Consider the following 21,688-nt stretch of genomic DNA (forward strand, 5'->3'; position numbering starts at 1 on the left):
CTCCTGGGTCCAGCTATTTCCCTATCTGGGCGTGATCGCTGCTGGCTCCCTCTGGGTGTGTGGGTGTAACAAGTCCCAACCTTCTCTGAGAGTCGGGCAGGCTCGGGCGCCCCGCCCTCTGGGCTGTGCCCTTTCCTCCCAAACTGGTTGTGCAGGAGCGGGCGTGAGCGTGGGAGCCTGGGTGCATGCGCCCTGGCCTCCCTCGCAGCCTCACCTGCAGGGAGGGGCCGCCAGAAACTGCCTGCCCAGGGCCCGGCCGCCCCACCTCGCCAGAGCCTGGCTGAGCCGCCAGCGAGGACGCACACAGCCCGCACGCCCGCGCCGGCCGAGCCCCGCCAGAGCAGGCACCTGCCTCCACGACCATGTTCAAGGGGCTGAGCAAAAGCTCCCAGGGGAAGGGGTCCCCCAAGGGCTCCCCGGCCAAAGGCTCCCCCAAGGGGTCCCCCAGCAAGCACAGCCGGTGAGCGGGGCCAGGGGAGGTGGCCGGGGCTGGGGTGGCGCCAGACACAGGAGCTCCAGCCACCTGGAGGCAGCGGGCGGGAGCCTAGGACCAGCCCAGTGCTGGCATTTGGTGTCCTAAGGCCAAGAAGCCCGGGGGTGGACTCTCTTCTCAGGCCGAGCTCCAGCTCTGGCAGGAGGCCAGGGCCAGCCTAGAGCTTGTCGTGTTCTCCGGGGGGGCCTGAGGGCCACGGGTTAAAGCTGCTCTGCAGATGCCCTGGACGGGGGCCCACACAGCTGCCTTCCTCGGCTGGGAAGCCAGGGGACAGGAGGGTCTGGGTCCCTGTCTGTGGTTCTGCCCTCAAGGCTCAGCTTGGACTGGGATGACCCTGGGGACCTGGGCACAGGGTGGGCAGGAGGGCTGAGGCCGGAGGAGCCGAGAGGTGGGGTGGGGCGCGGGGTTGCAGGAGGTGGGGCTGTGCTGCCCTCACATCCAGGCGGCAGGTCCTCCCATCCCCTGGCTTGCACCTCGGCCTTGAGAGTTCGGTGCTGTGGGGAGGGGGAGGGGACAGTCTCAGAGCCTCCCTTGGGTCACCCAGCTCTCTGCAGGGCCCAGCCCGGCTCTCCCGAGCCCCACGTTCTGCAGACAGCGTCCTTCCACTCACTGGCCATCGGTCTGCTCTGCAGGGTGGAGGTGGCAGCTGGCCTGCCCGGGGTCCCGGCCGTGGAGATGAGAGCAGAGATGAGAGGCCCATCACCCCGATAGGAATCAGGGCGACGACATCAAGGCTGGGCTCCTGGGCGGACAGGAAAGGCAGCCGTTAAGACTCTCACTGGAATGACCGGCCCTCCCTGGGGCTCTCAGTCCCTGCCCAGGGTGGGGCGGCCTCCCCCTGGCAGGAACAGCCCTTCCAGGACTCAGGACCCAGAGCTCTCATCCCCAGGCAGAATCCTGGGCAGCTCGGTCCCCACGGCCCTGTCCCTGGCTGCAGCCCCCACTAAAGAGGGCCTGTCATTCCCCTCAAGTGCAGTCCATATAGTTATTGGTCACCTACTGTGTGCCAAGAATGTTCTAGACCCAGGGGAGGCCCCTGCAAATAGAAATGATGGTTCCCTCCCTTCCTAGTGCTTCCATTTTTTTTTTAAGGCCACACCCATGGCATATGGAGATTCCCAGGCTAGGGGTCCAATCGGAGCTACAGCTGCTGGCCTACACCCACAGCCACAGCATCGCAGAATCGGAGCCCACACTGCAGCTCACAGCAACCTTGGATCCTTAACCCACTGAGCAAGGCCAGGGATCGAACCTGCATCCTCATGGATGCTAGTCAGATTTGTTTCCGCTGAGCCACAACGGGAACTCTTGACAGGGCTTCCATTCTTGTGGAATGAAAACTAACGCTGGGTACTGACTCTGCTCAGGACGCTGCAGATGAATTCCTTCTGCTAACACAGTAACGTGGTGAGGTTGTTATTAGCCTTACTTTACAGGTGGGGAACCTCAGACTCGGAGAGGTTACCTTGCCCAAGACCTCGCGGCTGGAGTGATGGAGAGGGAGAAAAACCAAGCTGTCTGGCCAGAGTTCTTTCAGACTGTGTCTTTGTGGCACTGCCCCCGCGCTTGGTGTGGGGGTGGGGGGTTATCCATGGACCCCTGGTTCAAGGCCCTGATGGTGACCTCAGGGGTGCCGTGCTCATGAGGCTTAAACCACTTTGCCTTTTGCCAGAGCTGCTCAACCCTCTGGGCTCCAGAGCGTGAGCTCGAGCCCACAGCAGGCACCCTACAGAGGGATGCTGGGAACGGCCACTGGGGACCTGGTTCAGGCTCGTTGCTCTGCTCCTGTCTGTGTGACCTGGCCCAAGTCAGGTCCCAGTTTGGGCTCTGAGCCCCCCAGTCTGGAAAGTGCCCTGGTCCTCCGATGGCCTCTCCCCGCCCCCAGGAAGCTTGTTAGCCCAGACACAGACCAAGCCGGGGCGGCAGGGATTCAGGGCTCCGAGGTGGTGGGGAAGCTGCCTGGGCCCACGCCGCTGCTCCCCGGCCCCCAGCCAGCCCACTGCCCCTCCCAAGACCTGGGCTTTTCCATCTCGTTCCATATTAGGGCTCAGCCGGTGGTTCCCTCACTCCTGGGGTAACTGCTCTCCAGCCAGAGGAAGCGGCAGGGACCCTGATAGGGTGGGGACCTGCTCCTCCAGGCTGCATACACCCAGGCCCCTCATTTCCCGAATCCTCACAGGAATGGGTGTCTCCCAGAGGTTTCCATGGAGACCAGAGTGCCCCTGGGCTTGGGCTCCTCCCGACGGCCCTGAGCCTGGCAGGAGGGCAGACCTCTGCCCAAGGGGAACAGAAGGAACCTTTCCAACCACGCTGCCCTCTGTCCCCACCACCCATCAGAGCTGCCACCCAGGAGCTGGCCCTGCTCATCTCCCGCATGCAGGCCAATGCCGACCAGGTGGAGAGGGACATCCTGGAGACCCAGAAGAAGCTGCAGCAGGTGAGACCTGAGGCCAGACGGCAGGTGTGCAGACGTGGGAGGCCCGTAGCCACAGCTGGTGGTCCCTGGCATGCCCACTCGTCGTGGTGAAGATGGACGGACAGCCCTGTCCTTCACTGGCCACCCCCAAACACAGTGGGAGAGAGGGCTCAGCACTCTTCTGCTGGGCTCCTAGCCTGGGGGCGGGGGCGGAGAGTCACAGGGACTCAAGGCGGGCCCAGGCTTCCCCTGTGTCCTTGAGTTCATGCCACAGGAGCCTGGGCCCGCCCTCTGCCGGTGTGGGCACCAAGGTGGGCCGGGGCCCCTCAGGGTGGGGCTTGGACAGCAGCGGCAGGCAGTGAAGATTCAGCCCATCCCGCAGGACCGGCAGCACAGCGAGCAGAGCCAGGCCCTGCAGCACCGGCAGGCGGTGGGCCGCAGCCTGAAGGAGGCCGAGGTGCTGCTCAAAGACCTCTTCCTGGACGTGGACAAGGCCCGGCGGCTCAAGCACCCACAGGCCGAGGAGATCGAGAAGGAGTGAGTGGGGTGGCAGGTGGGGGGACCTGGGGCTCGGGGATGGAGGCGCCGGGGGACCAGCTCCGACCTGCTGGCCACCTCCTTGGCAGCATCAAGCAGCTGCACGAGCGGGTGACCCAGGAGTGTGCCGAGTACCGCGCCCTGTATGAGAAGATGGTGCTGCCGGCTGACGTGGCACCCAGGGTCGACTGGGCACGGGTGCTGGAGCAGAAGCAGGTCAGGGGCTGATGCGCGCTCGGACCTGGGGGCCGTCAGGGGTCTGGGGAGGGAGAGGGCAGAGGAGATGGTGCAGTCAGGGAGGGCTTCCTGCAGGTGGGAGGGGTTGTTGGGTTGAAGTGAAGGGGTGAGGAGAGGACATTCCAGAAAAAAGGAGCAAGAGTTCCCGCCGTGGCTCAGGGATTAACGAACCTGACTAGCATCCATGAGGATGCAGGCTCGATCCCTGGCTTTGCTCAGTGGGTTAAGGATCTGGCATTGCCATGAGCTGCGGTGGAGGTCACAGACACGGCTCAGATCCCGAGTTGCTGTGGCTGCGGTGTAGGCCGGCAGCTGTAGCTCCAATTCAGCCCCTAGCCTGGGAACTTCCATGTACCACGGGCCTAAAAAGACAAGACAAAATAAGGAGAAGAGAAAAAAAAAAAAAAGAATAGAGTCTCCTGCCTTGAGATGCCAGGGGAAGTGGGGTTCTCTGGGCAGAACCAGATCAGGGACACCCTGCACATCAGGTGAGGAGCTGTGCTTTGATGTCACAACAGCAAGGGTGCCAGGATGACACTGAAGGGGCAGCGGAGGGCATGGGCTGGCTCCGGGAGCCAGGTTGGAGGTGTCCAGGCAGGAGGTGCCGAGGCTGGAGCCAGGCAGGGGCCGGGCGAGTGGGGAGACTTTGCAGAGGCTGAGCCCCGAGTCCTGGGGACCAGTGGGATGCAGGCTCCACAGTCACGCAACACGGAGGCCTCTGCCAGGGCCCACTGGAGAAGAGCACGTTCTGCAGAGGTGAACTGCGGCCATTTACCTGGGCGCCCACCTGGCCCGTCCACCCTCTGCCCAAAGGACCAGCTCTGTCCCTGCCAAGGGGATGTGGGGAGGGTGTGGGTGCCGGAGGGCTCCACCCCAGGCCCTGCAGCAGAGCTGAGCGGCCAGCTCTTCTGCAGAAGCAGGTCAGCGAAGGCCAGTACGGCCCGGGCATGGCAGAGCTGGAGCAACAGATCGCCGAGCACAACATCCTGCAGAAGGAGACCGAGGCCTACGGGCAGCAGCTGCGGACCCTCATAGGGCCGGTGGGTGAGCTGTGCCCACACCCATCCCAGCCCCAGCCCCGTCGCTCTCCTCCCATCAGAGCCCGAGCAGGCTAGGCGAGGGAGGGAGGAGTGGGGCCCTTCTCCCCTGAACCCCATCTCTCACGGGGCCTGCATTCTCTCCCCCTTGGTCGAAGCAGGACGCGGACACTATCCGGAGCCAATACCGGGACCTACTGGTGAGCAGGGGGAAGGGCTGGGCTGGGTGGGCCGGAAGCCGAGCAGGGCCTGGCTGTCCGCACCCTTGACGGGGTCAGCATTTCTGGGCACAGCCTGATGGTGCCTCTCGCCACCCCTTCCCTCTCCCCGCCTCTCCCCCGAGCACAGAAGGCGGCCTCGTGGCGCGGGCAGAGCCTGGGCAGCCTATACACGCACCTGCAGGGCTGCACGCGCCAGCTGAGCGCCCTGGCCCAGCAGCAGCAGCGCATCCTGCAGCAGGACTGGAGCGACCTCATGGCCGACCCCGAGGGCCTGCGGAGGGAGTACGAGGTCAGCGGGGGAGAGTGGGGGCGGCGGGGGGGGGGGGGACTGGGACCTCCTGGTCCTTACCGCCCCCCCCCCCCCAACTCTCTCCCAGAACTTCAAGCAGCATGAGCTGCTGAGCCAGGAGCAGTGTGTGAACCAGCTGGAGGATGACGGGGAGCGCATGGTGGAGCTCGGGCACCCGGCTGTGGGGCCCATCCAGGTGCGAAGGCCCCGCTGCCTCTGGGACCCCTGCTCCGTCCATCGGGGAGCTTCCAAGAGGCTGGGGAGACCAGGAGGGAGACAGTGGGCGGGCCCAGCCGAAGGGGTGCGTGGCAGAGTGGGTGGATGGGCCAGGGTGGGGCGTGGCCTGAGGGCTCCACGCTGCTGCCCACAGGCCCACCAGGAGGCCCTGAAGATAGAGTGGCAGAACTTCCTGAACCTGTGCATCTGCCAGGAATGCCATCTGCAGCATGTGGAGGGTTACCGCCGGGTGAGCTGTGGGTGCGGCGGGGTGGGGGCAGGGGTGCCTGGAGGACACTGGCCATAGGCCATGCTCGAATCTCGTGAGAAGGACAGAGCTGTGTCCTGGTGACTGGGTGACATCACTCCTGGGGGATGAAAGTTGGTTCTTGTGGGTGAAAAAAAATTTATTCATTTTATGGATAAATCACAGATATACATACACAAAAGACATCTTATATATTAAAATTTCACAGCACCGATGGAGACAATAAGGAAAAATGTCTAAAATAGCTCTTTAGGAGTTCCCGTCCTGGCTCAGTGGTTAACGAATCCAACTAGGAACCATGAGGTTGCGGGTTCGATCCCTGGCCTTGGTCAGTGGGTTAAGGATCCAGCATTGCCGTGAGCTGTGGTGTAGGTCACAGACGTGGCTCGGATCCCACATTGCTGTGGCTCTGGCGTAGGCCAGTGGCTACAGCTCCGATTGGACCCCTAGCCTGGGAACCCCCATATGCTGTGGGAGCGGCCCAAGAAAATGGCAAAAAGACAAAAAAAAAAAAAAAAACCTCCTTAGAAGGGACAGTAATGAAACAAGGGTTGAGAAACATGGATATAATAGACAACAGGTAGAAAAAGAAAAAATAACAAAAGAGAAAAAATTAAAAATACAGAGTTCCGGTTGTGGTGCAGCAGTAACAAACCCCACTAGTCTCCATGAGGATGTGGGTTCAATCCCTGGCCTCACTCGGGGGGTTAAGAATCCGGCATGGCCGTGAGCTGTGGTTAAGTTGCAGACATGGCTCGCATCTTGCTGTGGCTGTGGCATAGGCCAGCAGCTGCAGCTCGGATTGGACCCCTAGCCTGGGAACTTCCATTTGCTGCTCCCTAAAAAGAAGAAAGAAGAAAGTAGTGTGTATATATATGTGTGTGTGTGTGTGTGTGTGTGTGTGTATAAGCCCTTCGTCTGTGCAGGAAGCACAAAAACCAAAGTGTTTCATGACACTTACAGAAACGTTCAGTGACCCCAAAACGCCCCCTTTGCAGAGCAGTTCCGTTAATAAGACCTGGCTGCCTGGGGAGATGGGTCCGTGTAGGGCAAGTGGCAGTTTGAGTTTAGCCGGTTTGCATTTAGCTGGTGTGCAGGGTTGCGGGCAGTGGGTGCCCCAGCTCTGCCCCTGACCACCCACCAACCTCAGTTCCAGGAAGAGGCTGACTCTGTTGGCCAGTCCCTGGCAAAGCTCAGCTCCCGTCTGGACACCCAGTACAGCCCTGGCCCCGGCGGCCCTCCTGGCGCCCTGACAGAGCTGCTGCGACAGCTGGAGGTGAGACGACCCCACCCGCCCACCACCCGAACCCACTCCTGGGGATGAGGCCTGCCCGTGTGTGTCTGGGCCTCCTGCCTCCAGGGCACTTCGTCCAGCCTGGAGCCCCAGCCGCAGAGGCAGGAGAAGGGGGTTCGCTCCAGCAGGAGGAGACTGGTCTGCTCCCAGCAAGCCCTCCCCCCCGCTGGGCCTCCGTTTCCTCACCTGTAATGTGACCGGGACTGCCCAGTAGAGCTCTGAGGACTGGGTGATGCTGGACAGTACCTATCCCGCCCCTACCTGCGACCCTAGGATCCGGGGTCCCCAGGGAGGGGCTCCTTTTACTTTGCGGACTGAGAGACCCTGTCTTCATGGAGGATGGGCCCCTCCCGGGCCCCCTTGGGGGAATGTCTGGGGCGGGCCTCCGGTGAGGCTTGGTCTGAGCCCCCACTGCCTGGGACCCCGCAGGCAGAGGAGAAGCAGCTGGCCGTGGCCGAGAAGACTGTTAGGGAGCTGCAGCTGCGGAGCCAGGAGGTGGCTCCGCTGCCGCAACGCAGGAACCCACCCCAGCAACCCCTGCACATGGACAGCATCTGCGACTGGGACTCTGGAGAAGTATAGTCTCTGAGGGCCCAGCTCCCCTGCCCCCCCCTGGCTCCCCTGGCCTCCCCACTCCTGTCTCACCCCCAGCCCCCTCCTACCCCCGTCCCCGCCCCCCCACCACCCCAGCAGCCCTTCTCTCCAAGCCCTGTCCTGCCTCTGGCCCGTCCCTCTCCTACCCCAGCACCTCCCGCCCACCCTAGCTCCAGTCCCCACCTGTCCCCACCCAGCCTCCACCCCTCTTAGGCTCAGCCCCTTCTCCAGCCCAGCCCCCGAGCCTGCACGAGCCCCTCCCCACCTGCCCGCAGGTGCAGCTGCTGCGGGGTGAGCGCTATACACTGATGGACAACGACGACCCGCACACCTGGGTGGTCCAGGGCCCCGCAGGCGAGACCAAACGTGCCCCAGCCGCCTGCTTCTGCCTCCCAGCTCCGGACCCTGAGGCCGTGGCCAGGGCCTCCGGGTGGGTCTGCCCGGGGATCCTGAGGAGCAGGAGGAGCCGGGGGCCCAGACCGGACCCTGCAGCCGGAGGCCATTGCCTGGCCTTCGCCTGGAAGCGTGTCTGCGGGGCTGGGCGAGGGCGAGTGGAGGCACATCCTTCTCTGATCTCCTCCTCCTTCCAGGCTGGCCTCGGAGCTGCAGGCCCTGAAGCAGAAACTGACCACAGTCCAGAGCCTCCTGAAGGCCAGTGCCGAGGAGCCCTTTCGGCCTGGCCAGCAGGGTAGCGAGGGCCGAACAGGGAGGGGGGAGGCCTTGCTGGAATGGAGGGAATAGGTTCCTACTTGGTCCCTGTGGGGGTTGCCAGGGGCAGAGGTGCCCCCAAATTAAGGACTCCTGCTCTGGGGATTCCATCTCCTGGGTCAGCAAGCCCCTGGCACTGTCCCTCCCTCAGCCAGGCCCTGCCCACACCCTTCCCTCCCTACCCCCACCCCCGACAGGACCCCCTGCGGGCACTCGGGGAGGGCCCATCAGGCAGGTGGACAGACGTGAGGGGGCCCTGGCCGCTTACAGGCACCCTTGTCCTCCAGCTCCAGCTGGCTCAGCCCCAGCCGACCCACAGGCCCAGAAGCTCCTGACACAGATGACCCGGCTGGAGGAGGACCTGGGGCAAATAGAGAGGCAGGTGCTGGCCTGGGCCAGGGCCCCACTGAGCCGTGCCACCCCACTGGAGGACCTGGAGGGCCGCATCCAAAGCCACAAGGTGGGTGAACCAGGGCGGCTGGGATAACGGCCTGGAGTTCCTGTTGTGGCTCAGCAGGTTAAGAACCTGACTTGTGTCCCTGAGGATGCAGGTTTGATCCTGGCCTCGCTCAGTGGGTTAAGGATCCGGCGTTGTCACAAGCTGCGGCGTAGATCACAGACGCGGCTCAGAACCCGCATCGCTGTGGCCGTGGTGTAGGCCGGCCACTGCAGCTCTGATTCGACCCCTAGCCTGGGGCCCTAAAAAGGAGGAAAAAAAAGAAAAGAAATAGTCTAGCCCTGGGGGTGCATAGACTAAAGATGAGGCAAGTATGGGAGCAGCCCAGGGCCCCTGAGGTGGAAGAAGGGAGCAGATAGCCCAGGGCTCATACAAGCCCATTCCCAACCTGGCTCCGCCGTGGACCAGCTCTGTGACTTTGGGCCACTCACACACCTTCTCTGGGCCTTAGTTTCCTCATCCCTGAAAACAGGCACGATAATACCCAGCTCGCCTGGTTGTCCTGAGGCTGAGTGTAGGAGGGCCTGGGAAGGTTCTAGAAGGGCAGGGCTCAGAGTAGAGAGGCCTGCACCTGCTCTGGAAGGGTGTTCCGGCGAGGCTCTGAGAGCAGCATCTTAGGGGTGTTTGCTCCTGGCTGGTGGGCGGGGAGCCTCCCGGAGAGGTTGGCGGCGTGTAAACACCATCTCAAAAACACTCAGAGGTGCTACGAGTGAAAGCCGCCCCTTCCCCGCACCGGGCAGGGAGGCAGTTTGGGTTATATGCTTCCAAACCGGTTTTTACTCAAACATATTGTTTGGATTTGGCTTTTTAAAAATGTGAATCATGTCATTCACGTCGTTGTGCAATTTTTATGTTCACTCCGCAACATGCCTCAGCTGTGGGGACGGAGGGCTGCAGCTGGGTCCGAGGGCCGGCGGGGGTCAGAGGGCTCCACAGGCTGGGTCCTGGGCCAACTTGAAGGTGCCGGGGGACGGGGCAGGAGTGGCAGAGGGAGGCAATGCCAGTTACGCCGCCTCAGCAATACCTCTGCCCACGCCGGGCACTGGTTACCACCGCCCTGGGACCTGGTGGCTCTCTTGGGCCCGGGCAGATTCCAAGTAGGTCCTCGGGTGTTGAAGTCACAGCATCTGGCACATCAGGGGTGCTGGGGGTCCAGTTCGCCTGGAAGGTAGGCCGGGCATGGCATGGCACAGAGTGGGCACCAATGGCTTACGGAATGAATGAATGAGGACCCGATGAAAGAAGGATTGAAATCACCCCGTGTGGATGGAGCCAGGGCTTGGTGGCATGACCTGGAGTGACAGGGCGGGGAACTGAGGTTTTGGGAACAAGACAGTGACATGAAGACCAAGGCGGGTGGAAGCTCCCGACTCACAGAGCCTCATTCCATCCTCTCATCAAGCGTCTTGTAGATGAGGAGACCGAGGGTCCGAGAGGTTGGCCTGCCCCGGGTCATCTCCCTGGGAACTGAGCCCCAGCATGTCCACACCACACGCTCGGGCTTCGTGGGCAGTGTTGGGTGGACCTGGCAGGAGGGCTGGGTTGAACCCACCTGCCCAAAGCAGAGGTCCTGAGCCCCGCCCCACCCTAGGGCACCACCCAGCGGCTGCAGAGCCTGGGGGCTGAGAAGGAGGCAGCGCAGCAGGAGTGTGAGGCGTTTCTCTCCGGGCAGCCGGTGGGCGCCGCCGCCCTGCACCTGCCCGTGGTCCTTAACAACATCAAGAACAAGTGCAGCGACGTGCAGGTGCTCTGCGGCCTCTACGGAGAGAAGTGAGTGCTCTGGGGTGGGGGCGGCTGGGCAGGGCGGCTGGGTGTGGCCAAGGGGACGTCTGACCATTGACCTCTCCTGTGGCAGAGCTAAGGCTGCCCTTGGCCTGGAGCGGCAGATCCAGGATGCGGACAGGGTCATCCGAGGCTTTGAGTCCGCCCTGGCGCAGGAGGCCCCCATCCCTGCCAGCCCGGGCGCCCTGCAGCAGAGGGTCAGCGAGCTGCAGGTGAGGGCCAGGAGGCCTCCTGGCAGGAGAGGGGGCACAGCCTGAACAAGCATTTGGGGGCAGGGGCAGGGCAGACTTGGCGTCTCCCTGGACCTCGAGGGTGCATCGCGCTGTGTCGCCTCCTCCCCCAGCGCCAGCGGAGGGCGCTGCTGGAGCAGCAGGCCTGCGTGCTGGGGCTGCACCGCCAGCTGAAGGAGGCTGAGCACACGTGCGGCGCGCTGCAGAACAACTTCCACGAGTTCTGCCAAGACCTGCCGCACCAGCAGCGCCAGGTGCGGGCCCTCACCGACCGCTACCACGCCGTGGGGGACCAGCTGGACCTGCGGTGAGTGGCTGGGCCCATGGTGCACCACAGCGGCTGCTGACAAGCTGTGTGACCCTGAACTGGAGACGTCACCTCTCTGAGGCTCAGGTTCCTCACCTCTAACATGGCATGATGCCAGGACCGACCTCCCAGGTGGCGCCTGGCAGACACTGTCCGGTCCACCTCTGAAGGCTCAGCTCCAGCACTGGGCCAGAATTAGGGGGCGCGGGGGGGTGGTCTCCTGACCTGTCCCAGGGAGAGAGGGACCCACCAGCCTCCTCTGTGCCCCTCATCTGTCCTCCGAGGGCAGCTCTCACCTCTGCTCTGGGCCTCAACCTCCTGCAGGGAGAAGATGGTGCAAGACACCGGCCTCATGTACCAGCAGTTCAAGAACTGCAGGGACAACCTGAGCTCCTGGCTGGAGCAGCTGCCCCGCGGCCAGGTGCGGCCCGGTGACGGGCCCAGCCAGATCGCCTACAAGCTGCAGGTGCAGAAGGTGAGGAGCTGGAGCTGCAGGCGACCTGGGGGCAGGTACCCAGAGCGGGGCCCTCAAGCCAAGTTCAGTTCCCAGGTGGACACCCCAGCAGGAGAGCCACCTGTGCACGTGTGGCCCCCTGGTGGCCAGGGTTTTAAGGAACGCAAAGCTCAGCCCATGGGGGCCCGGAGTCCCTTACCACCAGCCTTCCACCCCCAATGCTCCACTTTGCTCCCAGAAACGGCCAGCCTTTCTCTGTCTGGTCTGAGGTGGGCCGCGGGCTTTACGCTCCTGGGGCTTCCAACCCCCTACTGCATAGCCTCTTCCTGCCTGCTGAGCCCCAACCGCCGAGCCCCTACCACCTGCTCGTCATGAACCAGGGCCTGGCGTTCAGCTCGGCCCTCAGGCAGCGCCCAGTCTGGCGGGGAGGCTGGTGCATCTCAGGCCGTGACACTGATAGACGCGTTAGTGGAGAAGCCGGTGCGGGACACGCGTGGACAGCAGGGCAAGCCGCCTGGAACTGACAGCCAGGCCGAGGCCTGAGGAATAAACAGGGTGCCCAGATGTGGGGGAGGGGTCGAAATGTGCCAAGCGGAAGCCACGGTGGGTCACAGGGAAGAAGAGGCACTTTCCCACGGAGCCCTTCCTGCCCTTGGGCGGAGCCGCCTGCTGGTGGCCCTGGAGGTGCCCAGCAGAAGGGGGAGTCCAGGTGAGCGGTGTTTTCTGACTGTCACTTCTTCCCTGGCAGAGGCTGCTGCAGGAGATCCAGGGCCGAGAGCAGGACAAGGCCATGGCATCCCGCCTCTCCCAGGACCTCCAGGCAGCCCTCCAGGTAAGCATTTACTCCAGCAGGTCCCTCTGTGTCTCCCACTCTGCCAGTCCCCGCCCCCTGCCAGCTGCCCCCGCGTGAGCCAGCCTGTTGTCCTTTTTCCCCTGCTCAGGGCTATGAGCTGCAGGCAAACACCTACCGCTGCTCCCTGGAGCCCCTCCAGGCGGGGTCGGCCCCCACGAGACCCCGAGTGGCTCCCCTGCAGGAGAGCATCCAGGCCCAGGTGAGGGAGGCTGTGTGTTCCCTGGCAGGTGGGCGCCGGCTCTGCTGCCTCTGGAGGGTGGGGGTGGGGGTGGGGAGCGGACCCCACCCTCCGTCTCCCGCCCTTTTGGCCTCTCCAGGAGAAGAGCCTGACCAAGGCCTACACTGAGGCTGCAGCTCTGCAGCAGCAGCAACTGCACCAGCTGGAGTTTGCCAGAAAGATTCTGGAGAAGGTAGGGCGGTGATGCCCTTCGGTTCCCGCACTGGGCAGCCTGGCCCGTTGTGGGCCTGACAGCCTTCCCTTCTTCCTCCCCCTGCAGCCTGCACCCCGGGACAGGCTCAGCGGCCTGAGCTCCCTGCCTCCCCAGTTCTCCCCCAGCAGCTCTTACAGGCTGGTTCCACCTCAGAGTTAGTACGAGGAGATGTCATTCAATCCGGTCATAGCTGAGCCACCGGGCAGTGCCCTGGTGGGGACAGGAGAAAATGGCCACAACGTCTTCAGCCTTGGGACCCAGCCCCCGCTGGGGAGAGGCCACCTGGGTCTCTGTCCCTGGGAGACCAGGAACCAGAAGGTCTCCAGGACTCGGGGTGGCTGGCCAAGGGACTTTGCAGCTTTCTCCTACCCAGAGAAGCACTCCGGGGTCCCTCAGAGGCCTGCGGGCCCATTTCGGGAGCTTGGGTGGAAGGGGAAGGGGGACGGCTTGGGAGAGAGGACCTTCCTATTTGCAGCCTGACCACTGCCTTGCACCCTAAACCCTGGGCCTTGAGAATCCTGCCTCCAAGCATCTCACGGCTTTGGTTCCACCTCCCAGGACCTACTGGGAACCCAGGAAGCAGAGAGGGGTCCTGGTCTCAGGAAAGTGGGGTGGGAATGGGCCCTTTCCTCCCCTCCCCCCAGGACTTTCCCCTCTTCCTCTCACTCTGCAGAAGGAGCTCAGCGAGGACATTCCGGTGACCCACCACGCACAGCAGGGGTCCGAGCGCCCCGCCCCAGCAGGGGCAGAGGCCGAGACCCTGAGATCCCAGCTGGAGGAGGAGAGGAGGCGGGTGGCCCAGGTGCAGCGGGAGCTGGAGGAGCAGAGGAACCAGCTGCTGGAGCTGAGGACCCAGCGGCCCTTGGAGAAACTGGAGGAGAAGGAAGTGGTGGAGTTCTTCCGGGACCCCCAGCTGGAGAGCCGCCTGTCCAGGTTGAAGTCCCAGGTGGAGGACGAGGACCGGAAGCGGGCTGGCCTGCAGGCAGCGCTGGAGGCCGCAGCCCAGAAGCTCGTGCAGCTGGAGAGCGAGAGGAAGGCCACGCAGCCTCACCTGCTGACCAAGGAGGTCACCCACATCGAGAGGGACCCCAGCCTGGACAGCCAGGCGGCCCAGCTCAGCGGCGAGATCCAGCACCTGAGGGAAGAGGACGCCGCCGTCTCGGCCCAGCTGGAGGCACTGAGGACCGAGCTGCAGGCCCTCGAGCGGAAGGAGGCGAGCGTGAAGGAGAAGGTCGTGGTGAAAGAGGTGGTCAAGGTGGAGAAGGACCTGGAGATGGTCCGGGCGGTGCAGGCCCTGAGGCGGCAGATGCAGGAGGACGCGGCGCAGCGGAAAGGGGCCGAGGCGGCCGTGGCCAAGGCGCAGGCTCGCATCGCGGAGCTGGAGCGGGCGATCAGCGCCGTGGAGCCGAAGGTGGTTGTGAAGGAGGTGAAGAAGGTGGAGCAGGACCCAAGGCTCCTCCGAGAGGCGTCCAGGCTCAGGGGCCTCCTGGAGGAGGAGAGGAAGAAGAACGGGGCTCTGGCCAGGGAGCTGAAGGAGCTGCACGAGCAGCACAGCGTGGCGGAGAAGCAGAAGCCCAGAGTGGCCCTGCAGGAGCGCGTCCACGAGATCTTCCACGTGGACCCGGAGACCGAGCGGGAGATCGCGCGGCTCAGGGTCGAGCTGCAGGACACGGCCCGCAAGAGGGGCGGCGTGGAGGAGGCGGTGGGGCAGCTGCTGCCCGAGCTGGCGGTCCTGCGGGCGCAGAAGCCCACGGTGGAGTACAAGGAGGTGACGAAGGAGGTGGTGAAGCACGAGCGGAGCCCGGAGGTGCTGCGGGAGATCGACCGCCTGAAGGCTCAGCTCAACGAGCTGGTCAACGGCAGCGGGCGGGCCCAGGAGCAGCTCATCCGCCTGCAGGGGGAGCGCGACGAGTGGCGGCGGGCGCGGGCCAAGGTGGAGACCAGGACGGTGAGCAAGGAGGTGGTGCGCCGCGAGAAGGACCCGGTCCTGGAGCAGGAGGCCCGGCGGCTGCGCCAAGAGGTGCGGGAGGCGGCTCAGAAGCGTCGGGCCACCGAGGCCGTGGTCTACGAGCTGCAGAACAAGTACCTGCTGCTGGAGAGGAGGCGGCCCGAGGAGAAGGTGGTGCTGCAGGAGGTGGTGGTTACCCAGAAGGACCCAAAGCTGCGCGAGGAGCACAGCCGGCTGAGCCGCAGCCTGGACGAGCAGGTGGCCCGGCGGCGGCAGCTGGAGCGGGAGGTGCAGCAGCTGCAGGCGGCCATCGAGGAGGACGAGGCCCTGCTGGGCTTCCAGGAGGACCGCAGCAAGAAGCTGGCGGCCGAGCGGGAGCTGCGGCAGCTGACCCTGCGGGTCCAGGAGCTGGAGAGGCGGCCTCCCACGGTGCAGGAGAAGATCGTCATGGAGGAGGTGGTCCAGCTGGAGAAGGACCCGGACCTGGAGAAGTCCACGGAGGCCCTGCGGCGGGCCCTGGACCAGGAGAAGACGCGGGTGTCGGAACTGCATCTGGAGTGCAAGAACCTGCAGGTGCAGATCGACGTCCTCCAGAAAACCAAATCGCAGGAGAGGACCATCTACAAGGAAGTGATCAGGGTGGAGCAGGACCGGGTGCTGGAGGGCGAGCGCTCCCGGGCGTGGGAGGCGCTCAGCAGGGAGCGCGCCGCCCGGCAGAGCCGCGAGGAGGGGGCCAGGCGCCTGCGGGAGCGGATCGACCGGGCCGAGGCGCTGAAGCGGACCTGGTCGCGGGAGGAGGCCGAGCTCCAGCAGGCCCGGGACCAGGCGAGCCAGGAGTGCGGGCAGCTGCGGCAGGAGCTGCGGGAGCTGGAGAAGCAGAAGCAGCAGCAGGTGATAGACCTGCAGGAGGAGTCCAAGTTGCGCAGCCAGAAGACGGAGAGCGAGCGGCAGAGGGCGGCCCAGCGGGGCCAGGAGCTCTCGCAGCTCGAGGCGGCCATCCTCCGAGAGAAGGACCAGATCTACGAGAAGGAGCGGACCCTCCGCGACCTCCACGCCAAGGTGAGCCGCGAGGAGCTCAGCCAGGAGACCCAGACGCGCGAGACCAACCTCTCCACCAAGATCTCCATCTTGGAGCCCGAGACGGGGAGGGACCTGTCGCCGTACGAGGCCTATAAGCGGGGCATCATTGACCGAGGCCAGTACCTCCAGCTGCAGGAGCTCGAGTGTGACTGGGAGGAGATCACCACCTCCGGCCCCCGCGGGGAGGAGTCTGTGCTCCTGGACCGCAAGAGCGGGAAGCAGTACTCCATCGAGGCCGCCCTGCGCGGCCGGCGCATCTCCAAGGAGGAGTACCACCTCTACAAGGACGGCCGCCTCCCCATCGGCGAGTTCGCCCTGCTCGTGGCAGGCGAGACCAAGCCCTGCGCCTCCCTCTCCATCGGCGCCATCATCTCCAAGTCCCCGCTCGCCTCCCCGGGCCCCCAGAGCGCCGGTTTCTTCTCTCCCGGCTTCTCCCTTGGGCTCGGCGAGGACAGCGTCCCTATCGCCGGGGTCTACGACACAACCACAGACAACAAGTGCACCATCAAGACGGCCGTGGCCAAGAACATGCTGGACCCCATCACTGGGCAGAAACTGCTGGAGGCGCAGGCGGCCACGGGGGGCATCGTGGACCTCCTCAGCCGAGAGCGCTACTCCGTGCACAAGGCCGTGGAGAGGGGGCTGATCGAGAACAGCGCAACGCAGAGGCTGCTTAACGCCCAGAAGGCCTTCACCGGCATCGAGGACCCCGTCACCAAGAAGCGGCTGTCGGTGGGCGAGGCCATCCGGAAGGGCTGGATGCCCCTGGAGAGCGTGCTCCCGCACCTGCAGGCGCAGCACCTGACCGGGGGGCTCATCGACCCCAAGAGGACAGGCCGCATCCCCCTCTCGCAGGCCGTGCTCTCCGGAATGATCAGTGAAGAGCTGGCCCAGCTCCTGCAGGACGAGAGCAGCTACGAGAAGGATCTGACAGACCCCATCTCCAAGGAGAGGATGAGCTACAAGGAGGCCATGGGGCGCTGCCGGAAAGACCCGCTGAGCGGCCTGCTGCTCCTGCCAGCCTCCCTGGAGGGGTACCGCTGCTACCGTTCGGCCTCCCCCACCGCCCCACGCTCCCTGCGCTGACGGGGGCCTGGGGGGGGAGGCATGCGTGAGGGGGAGGGTAGGATGCACGCACCCTGGGTCCCCACGCAGCCTGGTCTGAGGGGTGGGGCTTCCCACTGTCCGACCTGTGTCCCCATTCCTCAAATGCGCTTGGCGCTGGGTTCCCTCCCCGAACCTGGTACCTAAACCACCCCCAACCCGGCAGCCCTCTTTTCCTCCCTCCCCGCCCAGCACTTGCAATAAACAGCTTCTCAGGTGGGTGTCTGGTTCACATTTGGGAATGGGGCATGACCGCGAGGGAGGGATAGTGCTGCTTGGGTCCCTCCCAGGTGGCCCTGCTGGGAACGGGGTGGCTCCTTTGACTCTGGGAGGGATCCGGCGTGGGGAGGTCATGGAGAATCCGGCTCAGGGCCACTCGGTTCAGGCCAGGACGGTCTCCAGCCCTCTGTCAACCTCCCCCATGTCAGCAAGTGCCTGGTTCCCAACCCTCCCCACCCCCCCACTCCCCGCCTCCCCCGCCACCCCAGCAGAAAAACATTGGAACGCTCAGGAATGCACCTCTCTCTCCTTAGTTTTTAAAGGAATGCGTCGCTTTTATTTTCTGCTCTTAAAGCCAGAGACAGACAAACCCAAGCACATCCTAGGTGAAAACACCCCTTCGAACAGCCACATGCCCGACCTCTGGGGTTGGGCGCTGCCTGTCTTCCTCGCTCCGCTTCCTGTTTAACTTGGGGACGCTTAACTGGAACTCAACTCTTCCCTAAAACACTTTAAATCCAAAAAGACCAGCCGGGGGGACCCCCTGCCCTCGGGGTCCGGGCAGGCTTCCCGCTCTCCTCGGCACCTGCTGTTCTGGTGCCAGGGGACCCCGCCTCTAATGCACCCCCTCCCTCGTGCTTGGGGCTTCTGTGCCCCTATCTCGAAACGGCACCAATGAACCCAACAAACAACACAGGAACACGCCAACCTGCTGGCAGGACTAACCCAAACTCAGCCCTCTGGCAGCTGATGCCACTCTGCTCTCTCCCCAGATGTGGCCTCTTTCTTGGCAAGTGAGTGGGGAGGCCGGGGGGCAGCAGCCGGAGAGAGCCTCAGAGGCGGCGGGCCTCACACACTCTCAGCGGCAGAAACGCTCCAGCGCACACTGGTGGGGGGCCGGGGAGCTCTCGGTGGACGAGAAGTACGGGTGGGCAAGGGCGGCCTTGGCCGAGATCCGCCGGCTGGGGTCGTACTGCAGGAGTTGCTGCACAGGAAGGAGGAGGAGGCAAGAGATGGGGTCTGGGGGTGACCAGACGGGAGAGGAATGGCCCGCCCAGGGTCCAGCTGGAGGGCCCCAAGCCCCAGAGCAGCTGCCTTCAAGCCCGGAACTGACCGAAGCCACTACCTCCCAGCTCGAGAGCCAGTGCTGGACACTCCTGGAATCTGGGGACAAAGACTCTGTCCTAGTCCAGCCCTGCCAAGTCACCTGCTTCTCCTACAGGTCCCCAAGGCCGCGTCAGTCTCTCCCCTTCCTGACAGAGGTTCCCAGGCTCTCACCTAAGTCTAGTTGAGACAGACTTCTCTCTAGGCATCTGGAAGAGGGGCCAGACCTGCCTGGGGAGCATACTTGAGGGCAAGATAGAAACTCAAAATCCCTAAACCCGGCCAGGCTGTGGAAGGGCCTCGTGCCTTGGAGCCGCCAGGGTGGGAGCTGAGAGCCTTGGCTGGAAGTCCAGGCGGTCCTGCTGGCCCTGGACGGGGAGCCAAACACAGCCCTCTGGAAAGCTGGGCACATAGCCTGAACTTGACCTGGCTGCCCCGCCTTCCTCTGACCCAAGGACACATGCTGAGAGACACATGCTGAGTCTTTGGGGAAAAGAAGGGACGGTTCTGCTCGAGGCCCCCTGGGCAGCCTGGCCTGGGCCAGCCCAAGGGGTCAGGATGGTGCCACAGGAGGGGTGGGTGAGGCCTGCGGCCGGGGCCTAGGCAGCGGGGAGCAGCCTCATGTGAAGAGTAACCGCCGTGGAAGGTCCTGTGGGGATGCCCAGGACGGGGGAGGTGTGGGCCCTGCCTGGGAACGCTTCCAGCTTACACGGGGTGAGAGTGTCCCCAAGGAAAAAAATTACCAAAACACAAGGCAACACGACAAAGGGCACGTGGCACAGCATAAAAGCAAGGCTAGCTAGAAGGGGGGCAGTTCTAAAGGGGAAGATGAACAGGGCGCTTATCCTGGGAGAGGCCTGCACGTGGAACAGGCTGCCTGCGTGGGGACGAGCCAGCCGTGTGCAGGGGTCAGAAAAGAGACCAGCGTGGACTCAGAAGGAGCCCAGGTTACATAAGCGGCTGGGTGACGAGGGGACACGTTAGCAGCAGCTGGCGCTCGGAGGCCTTACTTGCCCTCTGCCGTCTCCCTGGACCTACCGTGAGCAGGTCCCTGCCCTCTGGCTCCAGGCTGGGCACGATCTCCTCCAGCCCCTTCCTGGTCCACTTGGGGAAGCTGCCCTTATAGTCAGGCAGCTGGGTGACTCCCGGCCACATGGCTTCACTGGGTGTCCCCAGGGTCCGAAAGATACGAAAGAGCTGATCAATCTCAGAGTCGCCAGGAAACAGGGCTCTGCGGGTCACCTGGGACGGGGGAGGGAGAAGGCGTGGGGTCTCTTTGCTTGTCATACAGGGTCCAGGACCAGGAAAGAGGCCTGACCTGGGGGGGTGCCTTCAAGACTCTCTTTCCCAGGGCTGGGCCCCGAGTCCTGGCCTTCTCAGGAAAAAGGCCTGCTGCCTCAGACCTTCCGCCAGTCCCAAACACCCGTTAAGTCTCCTCTAATGGGAGACTCAGAGCCCCCCCACCCCCCGCCCTGGGAGGACCCTGCCTGTGGCCTCTCTGTGGCCATGTTTGTCCCTCTCCCTACCATCTCCGCAAAGATGCAGCCAATGCTCCAGACATCCACAGCCGTCGAGTAGAACTTGCAGCCCAGGAGGATCTCGGGGGCCCGATACCAAAGGGTCACCACCTGCAGGGGCAAGAAAACCGCCACCAGTCAGGGTGGCCGAGGGCCCTGGCGACATCCACCTTCTCCAGACCCTGTCCCGCGGTACCTCATGGGTGTAGGTGCGTAGGGGCACCCCGAAGGCTCGGGCCAGCCCGAAGTCAGCCAGCTTGATGGCCCCCAACTCATTGATGAGCAGATTCTGGGGCTTCAGGTCTCGGTGGATGACCCGATGCGAGTGGCAGAAGTTCACCCCCTGCAGCAGCTGGAAGAGGTAGCTCTGGAACAGCGGGCGTGAGAAAGAGCTGGCTGAGCGGACGCAGGGCTGGCTGAGCGGACGCAGGGCTGGCTGAGCGGGGCCTGGCTGGTCTTCCCCCCGACCTCCCACCCGGGGTACCTTGACCAAGTGCAGAGGGAGCTCGGAGGCCGGGGTGGCGTCCATGTACTTCTTCAGGTCCTGGCTGAGGAACTCAAACACCAGGTAAAGCTTCTTCTCGCTGTGCACCACGTCCAGCAGCCTGGCCGGGGGACGCCCGTCAGCGCGTGGCTCCCAGCCGGGCGGGGACAGGCCCCCTTCCCACTCCTTCCCCGCCGCACCTGACGATGTTGGGGTGCTTAAGCTCTTTGAGCAGGGAGATCTCTCTGATGGCGGTGCTCGGGACCCCTTCGGTCTCCCTGGAGGAGAGGAGGGCACCGTAGTGGGGGCCAGAGCAGAGAAGGGTGCCTCTGTCCCAGAGGGGGTGTCACCTGTGTCCCCTATTCCCTAAGGATAGCCCAACCCCGGCCACAGGGCGCTGTGCTCCTGGCCACTTGCTCGTCATCCCCAGGGGCCCAATGTGCAAGGGCTGTACCTCGGTAGCCGCCCCCCTTGTAACCGGGAGTTGAACATAAAACCCTGAAGTGAGGGACAGGCAGGGGGAGCTCCTGGGGCTGAGGGTCACCCCCCGACGAGGGGGTCTCGGCGGCCGTCCCAGCACTCACAGATCCAGCCTGATCTTCTTGAGGGCCACAAGCTGCCCCGTCTCCTTGTTCTTGGCCTTGTACACCACCCCATAGGTGCCCTCACCAATCTTCTCTACCTTCTGGAACACGTCCATGGCCGCAGAGCTGCCCTGGAAACAGACGGCGCCTGGGGCCTTCGCCCCCACGCCCAGCACCCCACTGCCTCTCCAGCCTCCACGGCCCCCCTGCCCAGGGCCCCCCATGCTGCGGCCTGTGGCCCCCAGGGCTCACCCTGCTCTGCCTGCCAGGCCGCCCTGGCCCCGGCCCGGTGCCCACCCCGACCCCAGCCCATCCCTGGGATCCTGGCTTGGAGCGAGGCCGCCCCTGGTCCAGCCCCGGCAGGACAGGAACCCCCAGGCCCCAGGAGGCAGCTGCCCCGAGCCGGCTACGGAGTGCGAGCGGGCCCAAACCTCCCGGCCCCGGCCCCGGGCGCTGCCTGGCCAGGCCTGAGCCTGCGGAAGCGGAAGGTTGCCCAGAGGGGCCGCCCAGGTGGGCCGGGGTCAGCTTGGGGCAGAGGTCAGGGGTCAGGAAGAGCTTCTGAAGCCACAGTCCGGCCCTAGGCCGCACGGCCAGGGTGAGCAGCTGGGCCCGGCCTGTTTGGAGGACTCTCAGCCTCCTGGGAAGGTAGAACCTTGGCAGGAGCAGCCCCCCGGCGTCCTGGGACCCCCACCTGGGCCCTGGCACCCCCCCCCAGGTCCCTCCCCTCAGGCGCCCAGCCCAGAATTCACCAGAAACCCTGCGCTCCTGCAGCCTCACTGCGGGGCAGGCGGCCGGCTCCGAGGCTCCCCCTCCTGGCCCCTGCT

At 64.4% G+C, this 21,688-nt stretch overlaps 2 protein-coding genes across 3 annotated transcripts; one reads left to right on the top strand and one right to left on the bottom strand.

Annotated features, from left to right (window-relative positions):
* Positions 1–225: 225 nt before the first annotated feature.
* Positions 226–17,175, top strand: EVPL (envoplakin). Its single transcript, XM_047757784.1, has 22 exons — positions 226–460; positions 2,831–2,930; positions 3,292–3,446; positions 3,536–3,662; positions 4,598–4,723; positions 4,882–4,920; positions 5,069–5,230; positions 5,319–5,426; positions 5,601–5,696; positions 6,865–6,990; positions 7,438–7,584; positions 7,878–8,032; positions 8,193–8,290; positions 8,598–8,770; positions 10,359–10,537; positions 10,623–10,761; positions 10,893–11,086; positions 11,411–11,561; positions 12,289–12,372; positions 12,482–12,592; positions 12,711–12,803; positions 13,498–17,175. Exons 1-22 carry the CDS (start codon positions 363–365, stop codon positions 16,936–16,938), a joined length of 6,102 nt encoding a protein of 2,033 aa, XP_047613740.1. The 5' UTR covers positions 226–362; the 3' UTR covers positions 16,939–17,175.
* Positions 17,176–17,485: 310 nt separating this feature from the next.
* Positions 17,486–21,676, bottom strand: CDK3 (cyclin dependent kinase 3). Of its 2 annotated transcripts, XM_047758893.1 has the most exons (8): positions 21,614–21,676; positions 20,865–21,019; positions 20,481–20,558; positions 20,281–20,401; positions 19,993–20,163; positions 19,806–19,907; positions 19,318–19,521; positions 17,486–18,160 (listed from the first exon to the last, which is right to left on the bottom strand). In XM_047758893.1, exons 2-8 carry the CDS (start codon positions 20,978–20,980, stop codon positions 18,035–18,037), a joined length of 918 nt encoding a protein of 305 aa, XP_047614849.1. In that variant the 5' UTR covers positions 20,981–21,019; positions 21,614–21,676; the 3' UTR covers positions 17,486–18,034. The 2 variants fall into 2 exon arrangements, with proteins under 2 accessions (XP_047614849.1, XP_047614846.1); XM_047758890.1 differs by lacking the exon at positions 21,614–21,676 and having other exon boundaries at positions 20,865–21,106.
* Positions 21,677–21,688: the final 12 nt, after the last annotated feature.

The sequence above is a fragment of the Phacochoerus africanus genome, chromosome 14 (assembly GCF_016906955.1).
Source record: "Phacochoerus africanus isolate WHEZ1 chromosome 14, ROS_Pafr_v1, whole genome shotgun sequence".
NCBI classification, from domain to species: Eukaryota; Metazoa; Chordata; class Mammalia; order Artiodactyla; family Suidae; genus Phacochoerus; species Phacochoerus africanus.

Coding starts and splice junctions, on each gene's coding strand:
- CDK3 (XM_047758890.1), bottom strand. CDS start 21,088: ATGGGGGGCCCTGGGCAGGGGGGCCGTGGAGGCTGGAGAGGCAGTGGG. Junction 20,402..20,480: donor AAGCACCCCAACATCGTCAG/GTGCGGCGGGGA, acceptor TCCCCCGGCCAG/GCTGCTGGACGTGGTGCACA. Junction 19,908..19,992: donor TACGCACCTACACCCATGAG/GTACCGCGGGAC, acceptor TTGCCCCTGCAG/GTGGTGACCCTTTGGTATCG.
- EVPL (XM_047757784.1), top strand. CDS start 363: ATGTTCAAGGGGCTGAGCAAAAGCTCCCAGGGGAAGGGGTCCCCCAAG. Junction 5,231..5,318: donor GCCTGCGGAGGGAGTACGAG/GTCAGCGGGGGA, acceptor ACTCTCTCCCAG/AACTTCAAGCAGCATGAGCT. Junction 12,593..12,710: donor AGGAGAGCATCCAGGCCCAG/GTGAGGGAGGCT, acceptor TGGCCTCTCCAG/GAGAAGAGCCTGACCAAGGC.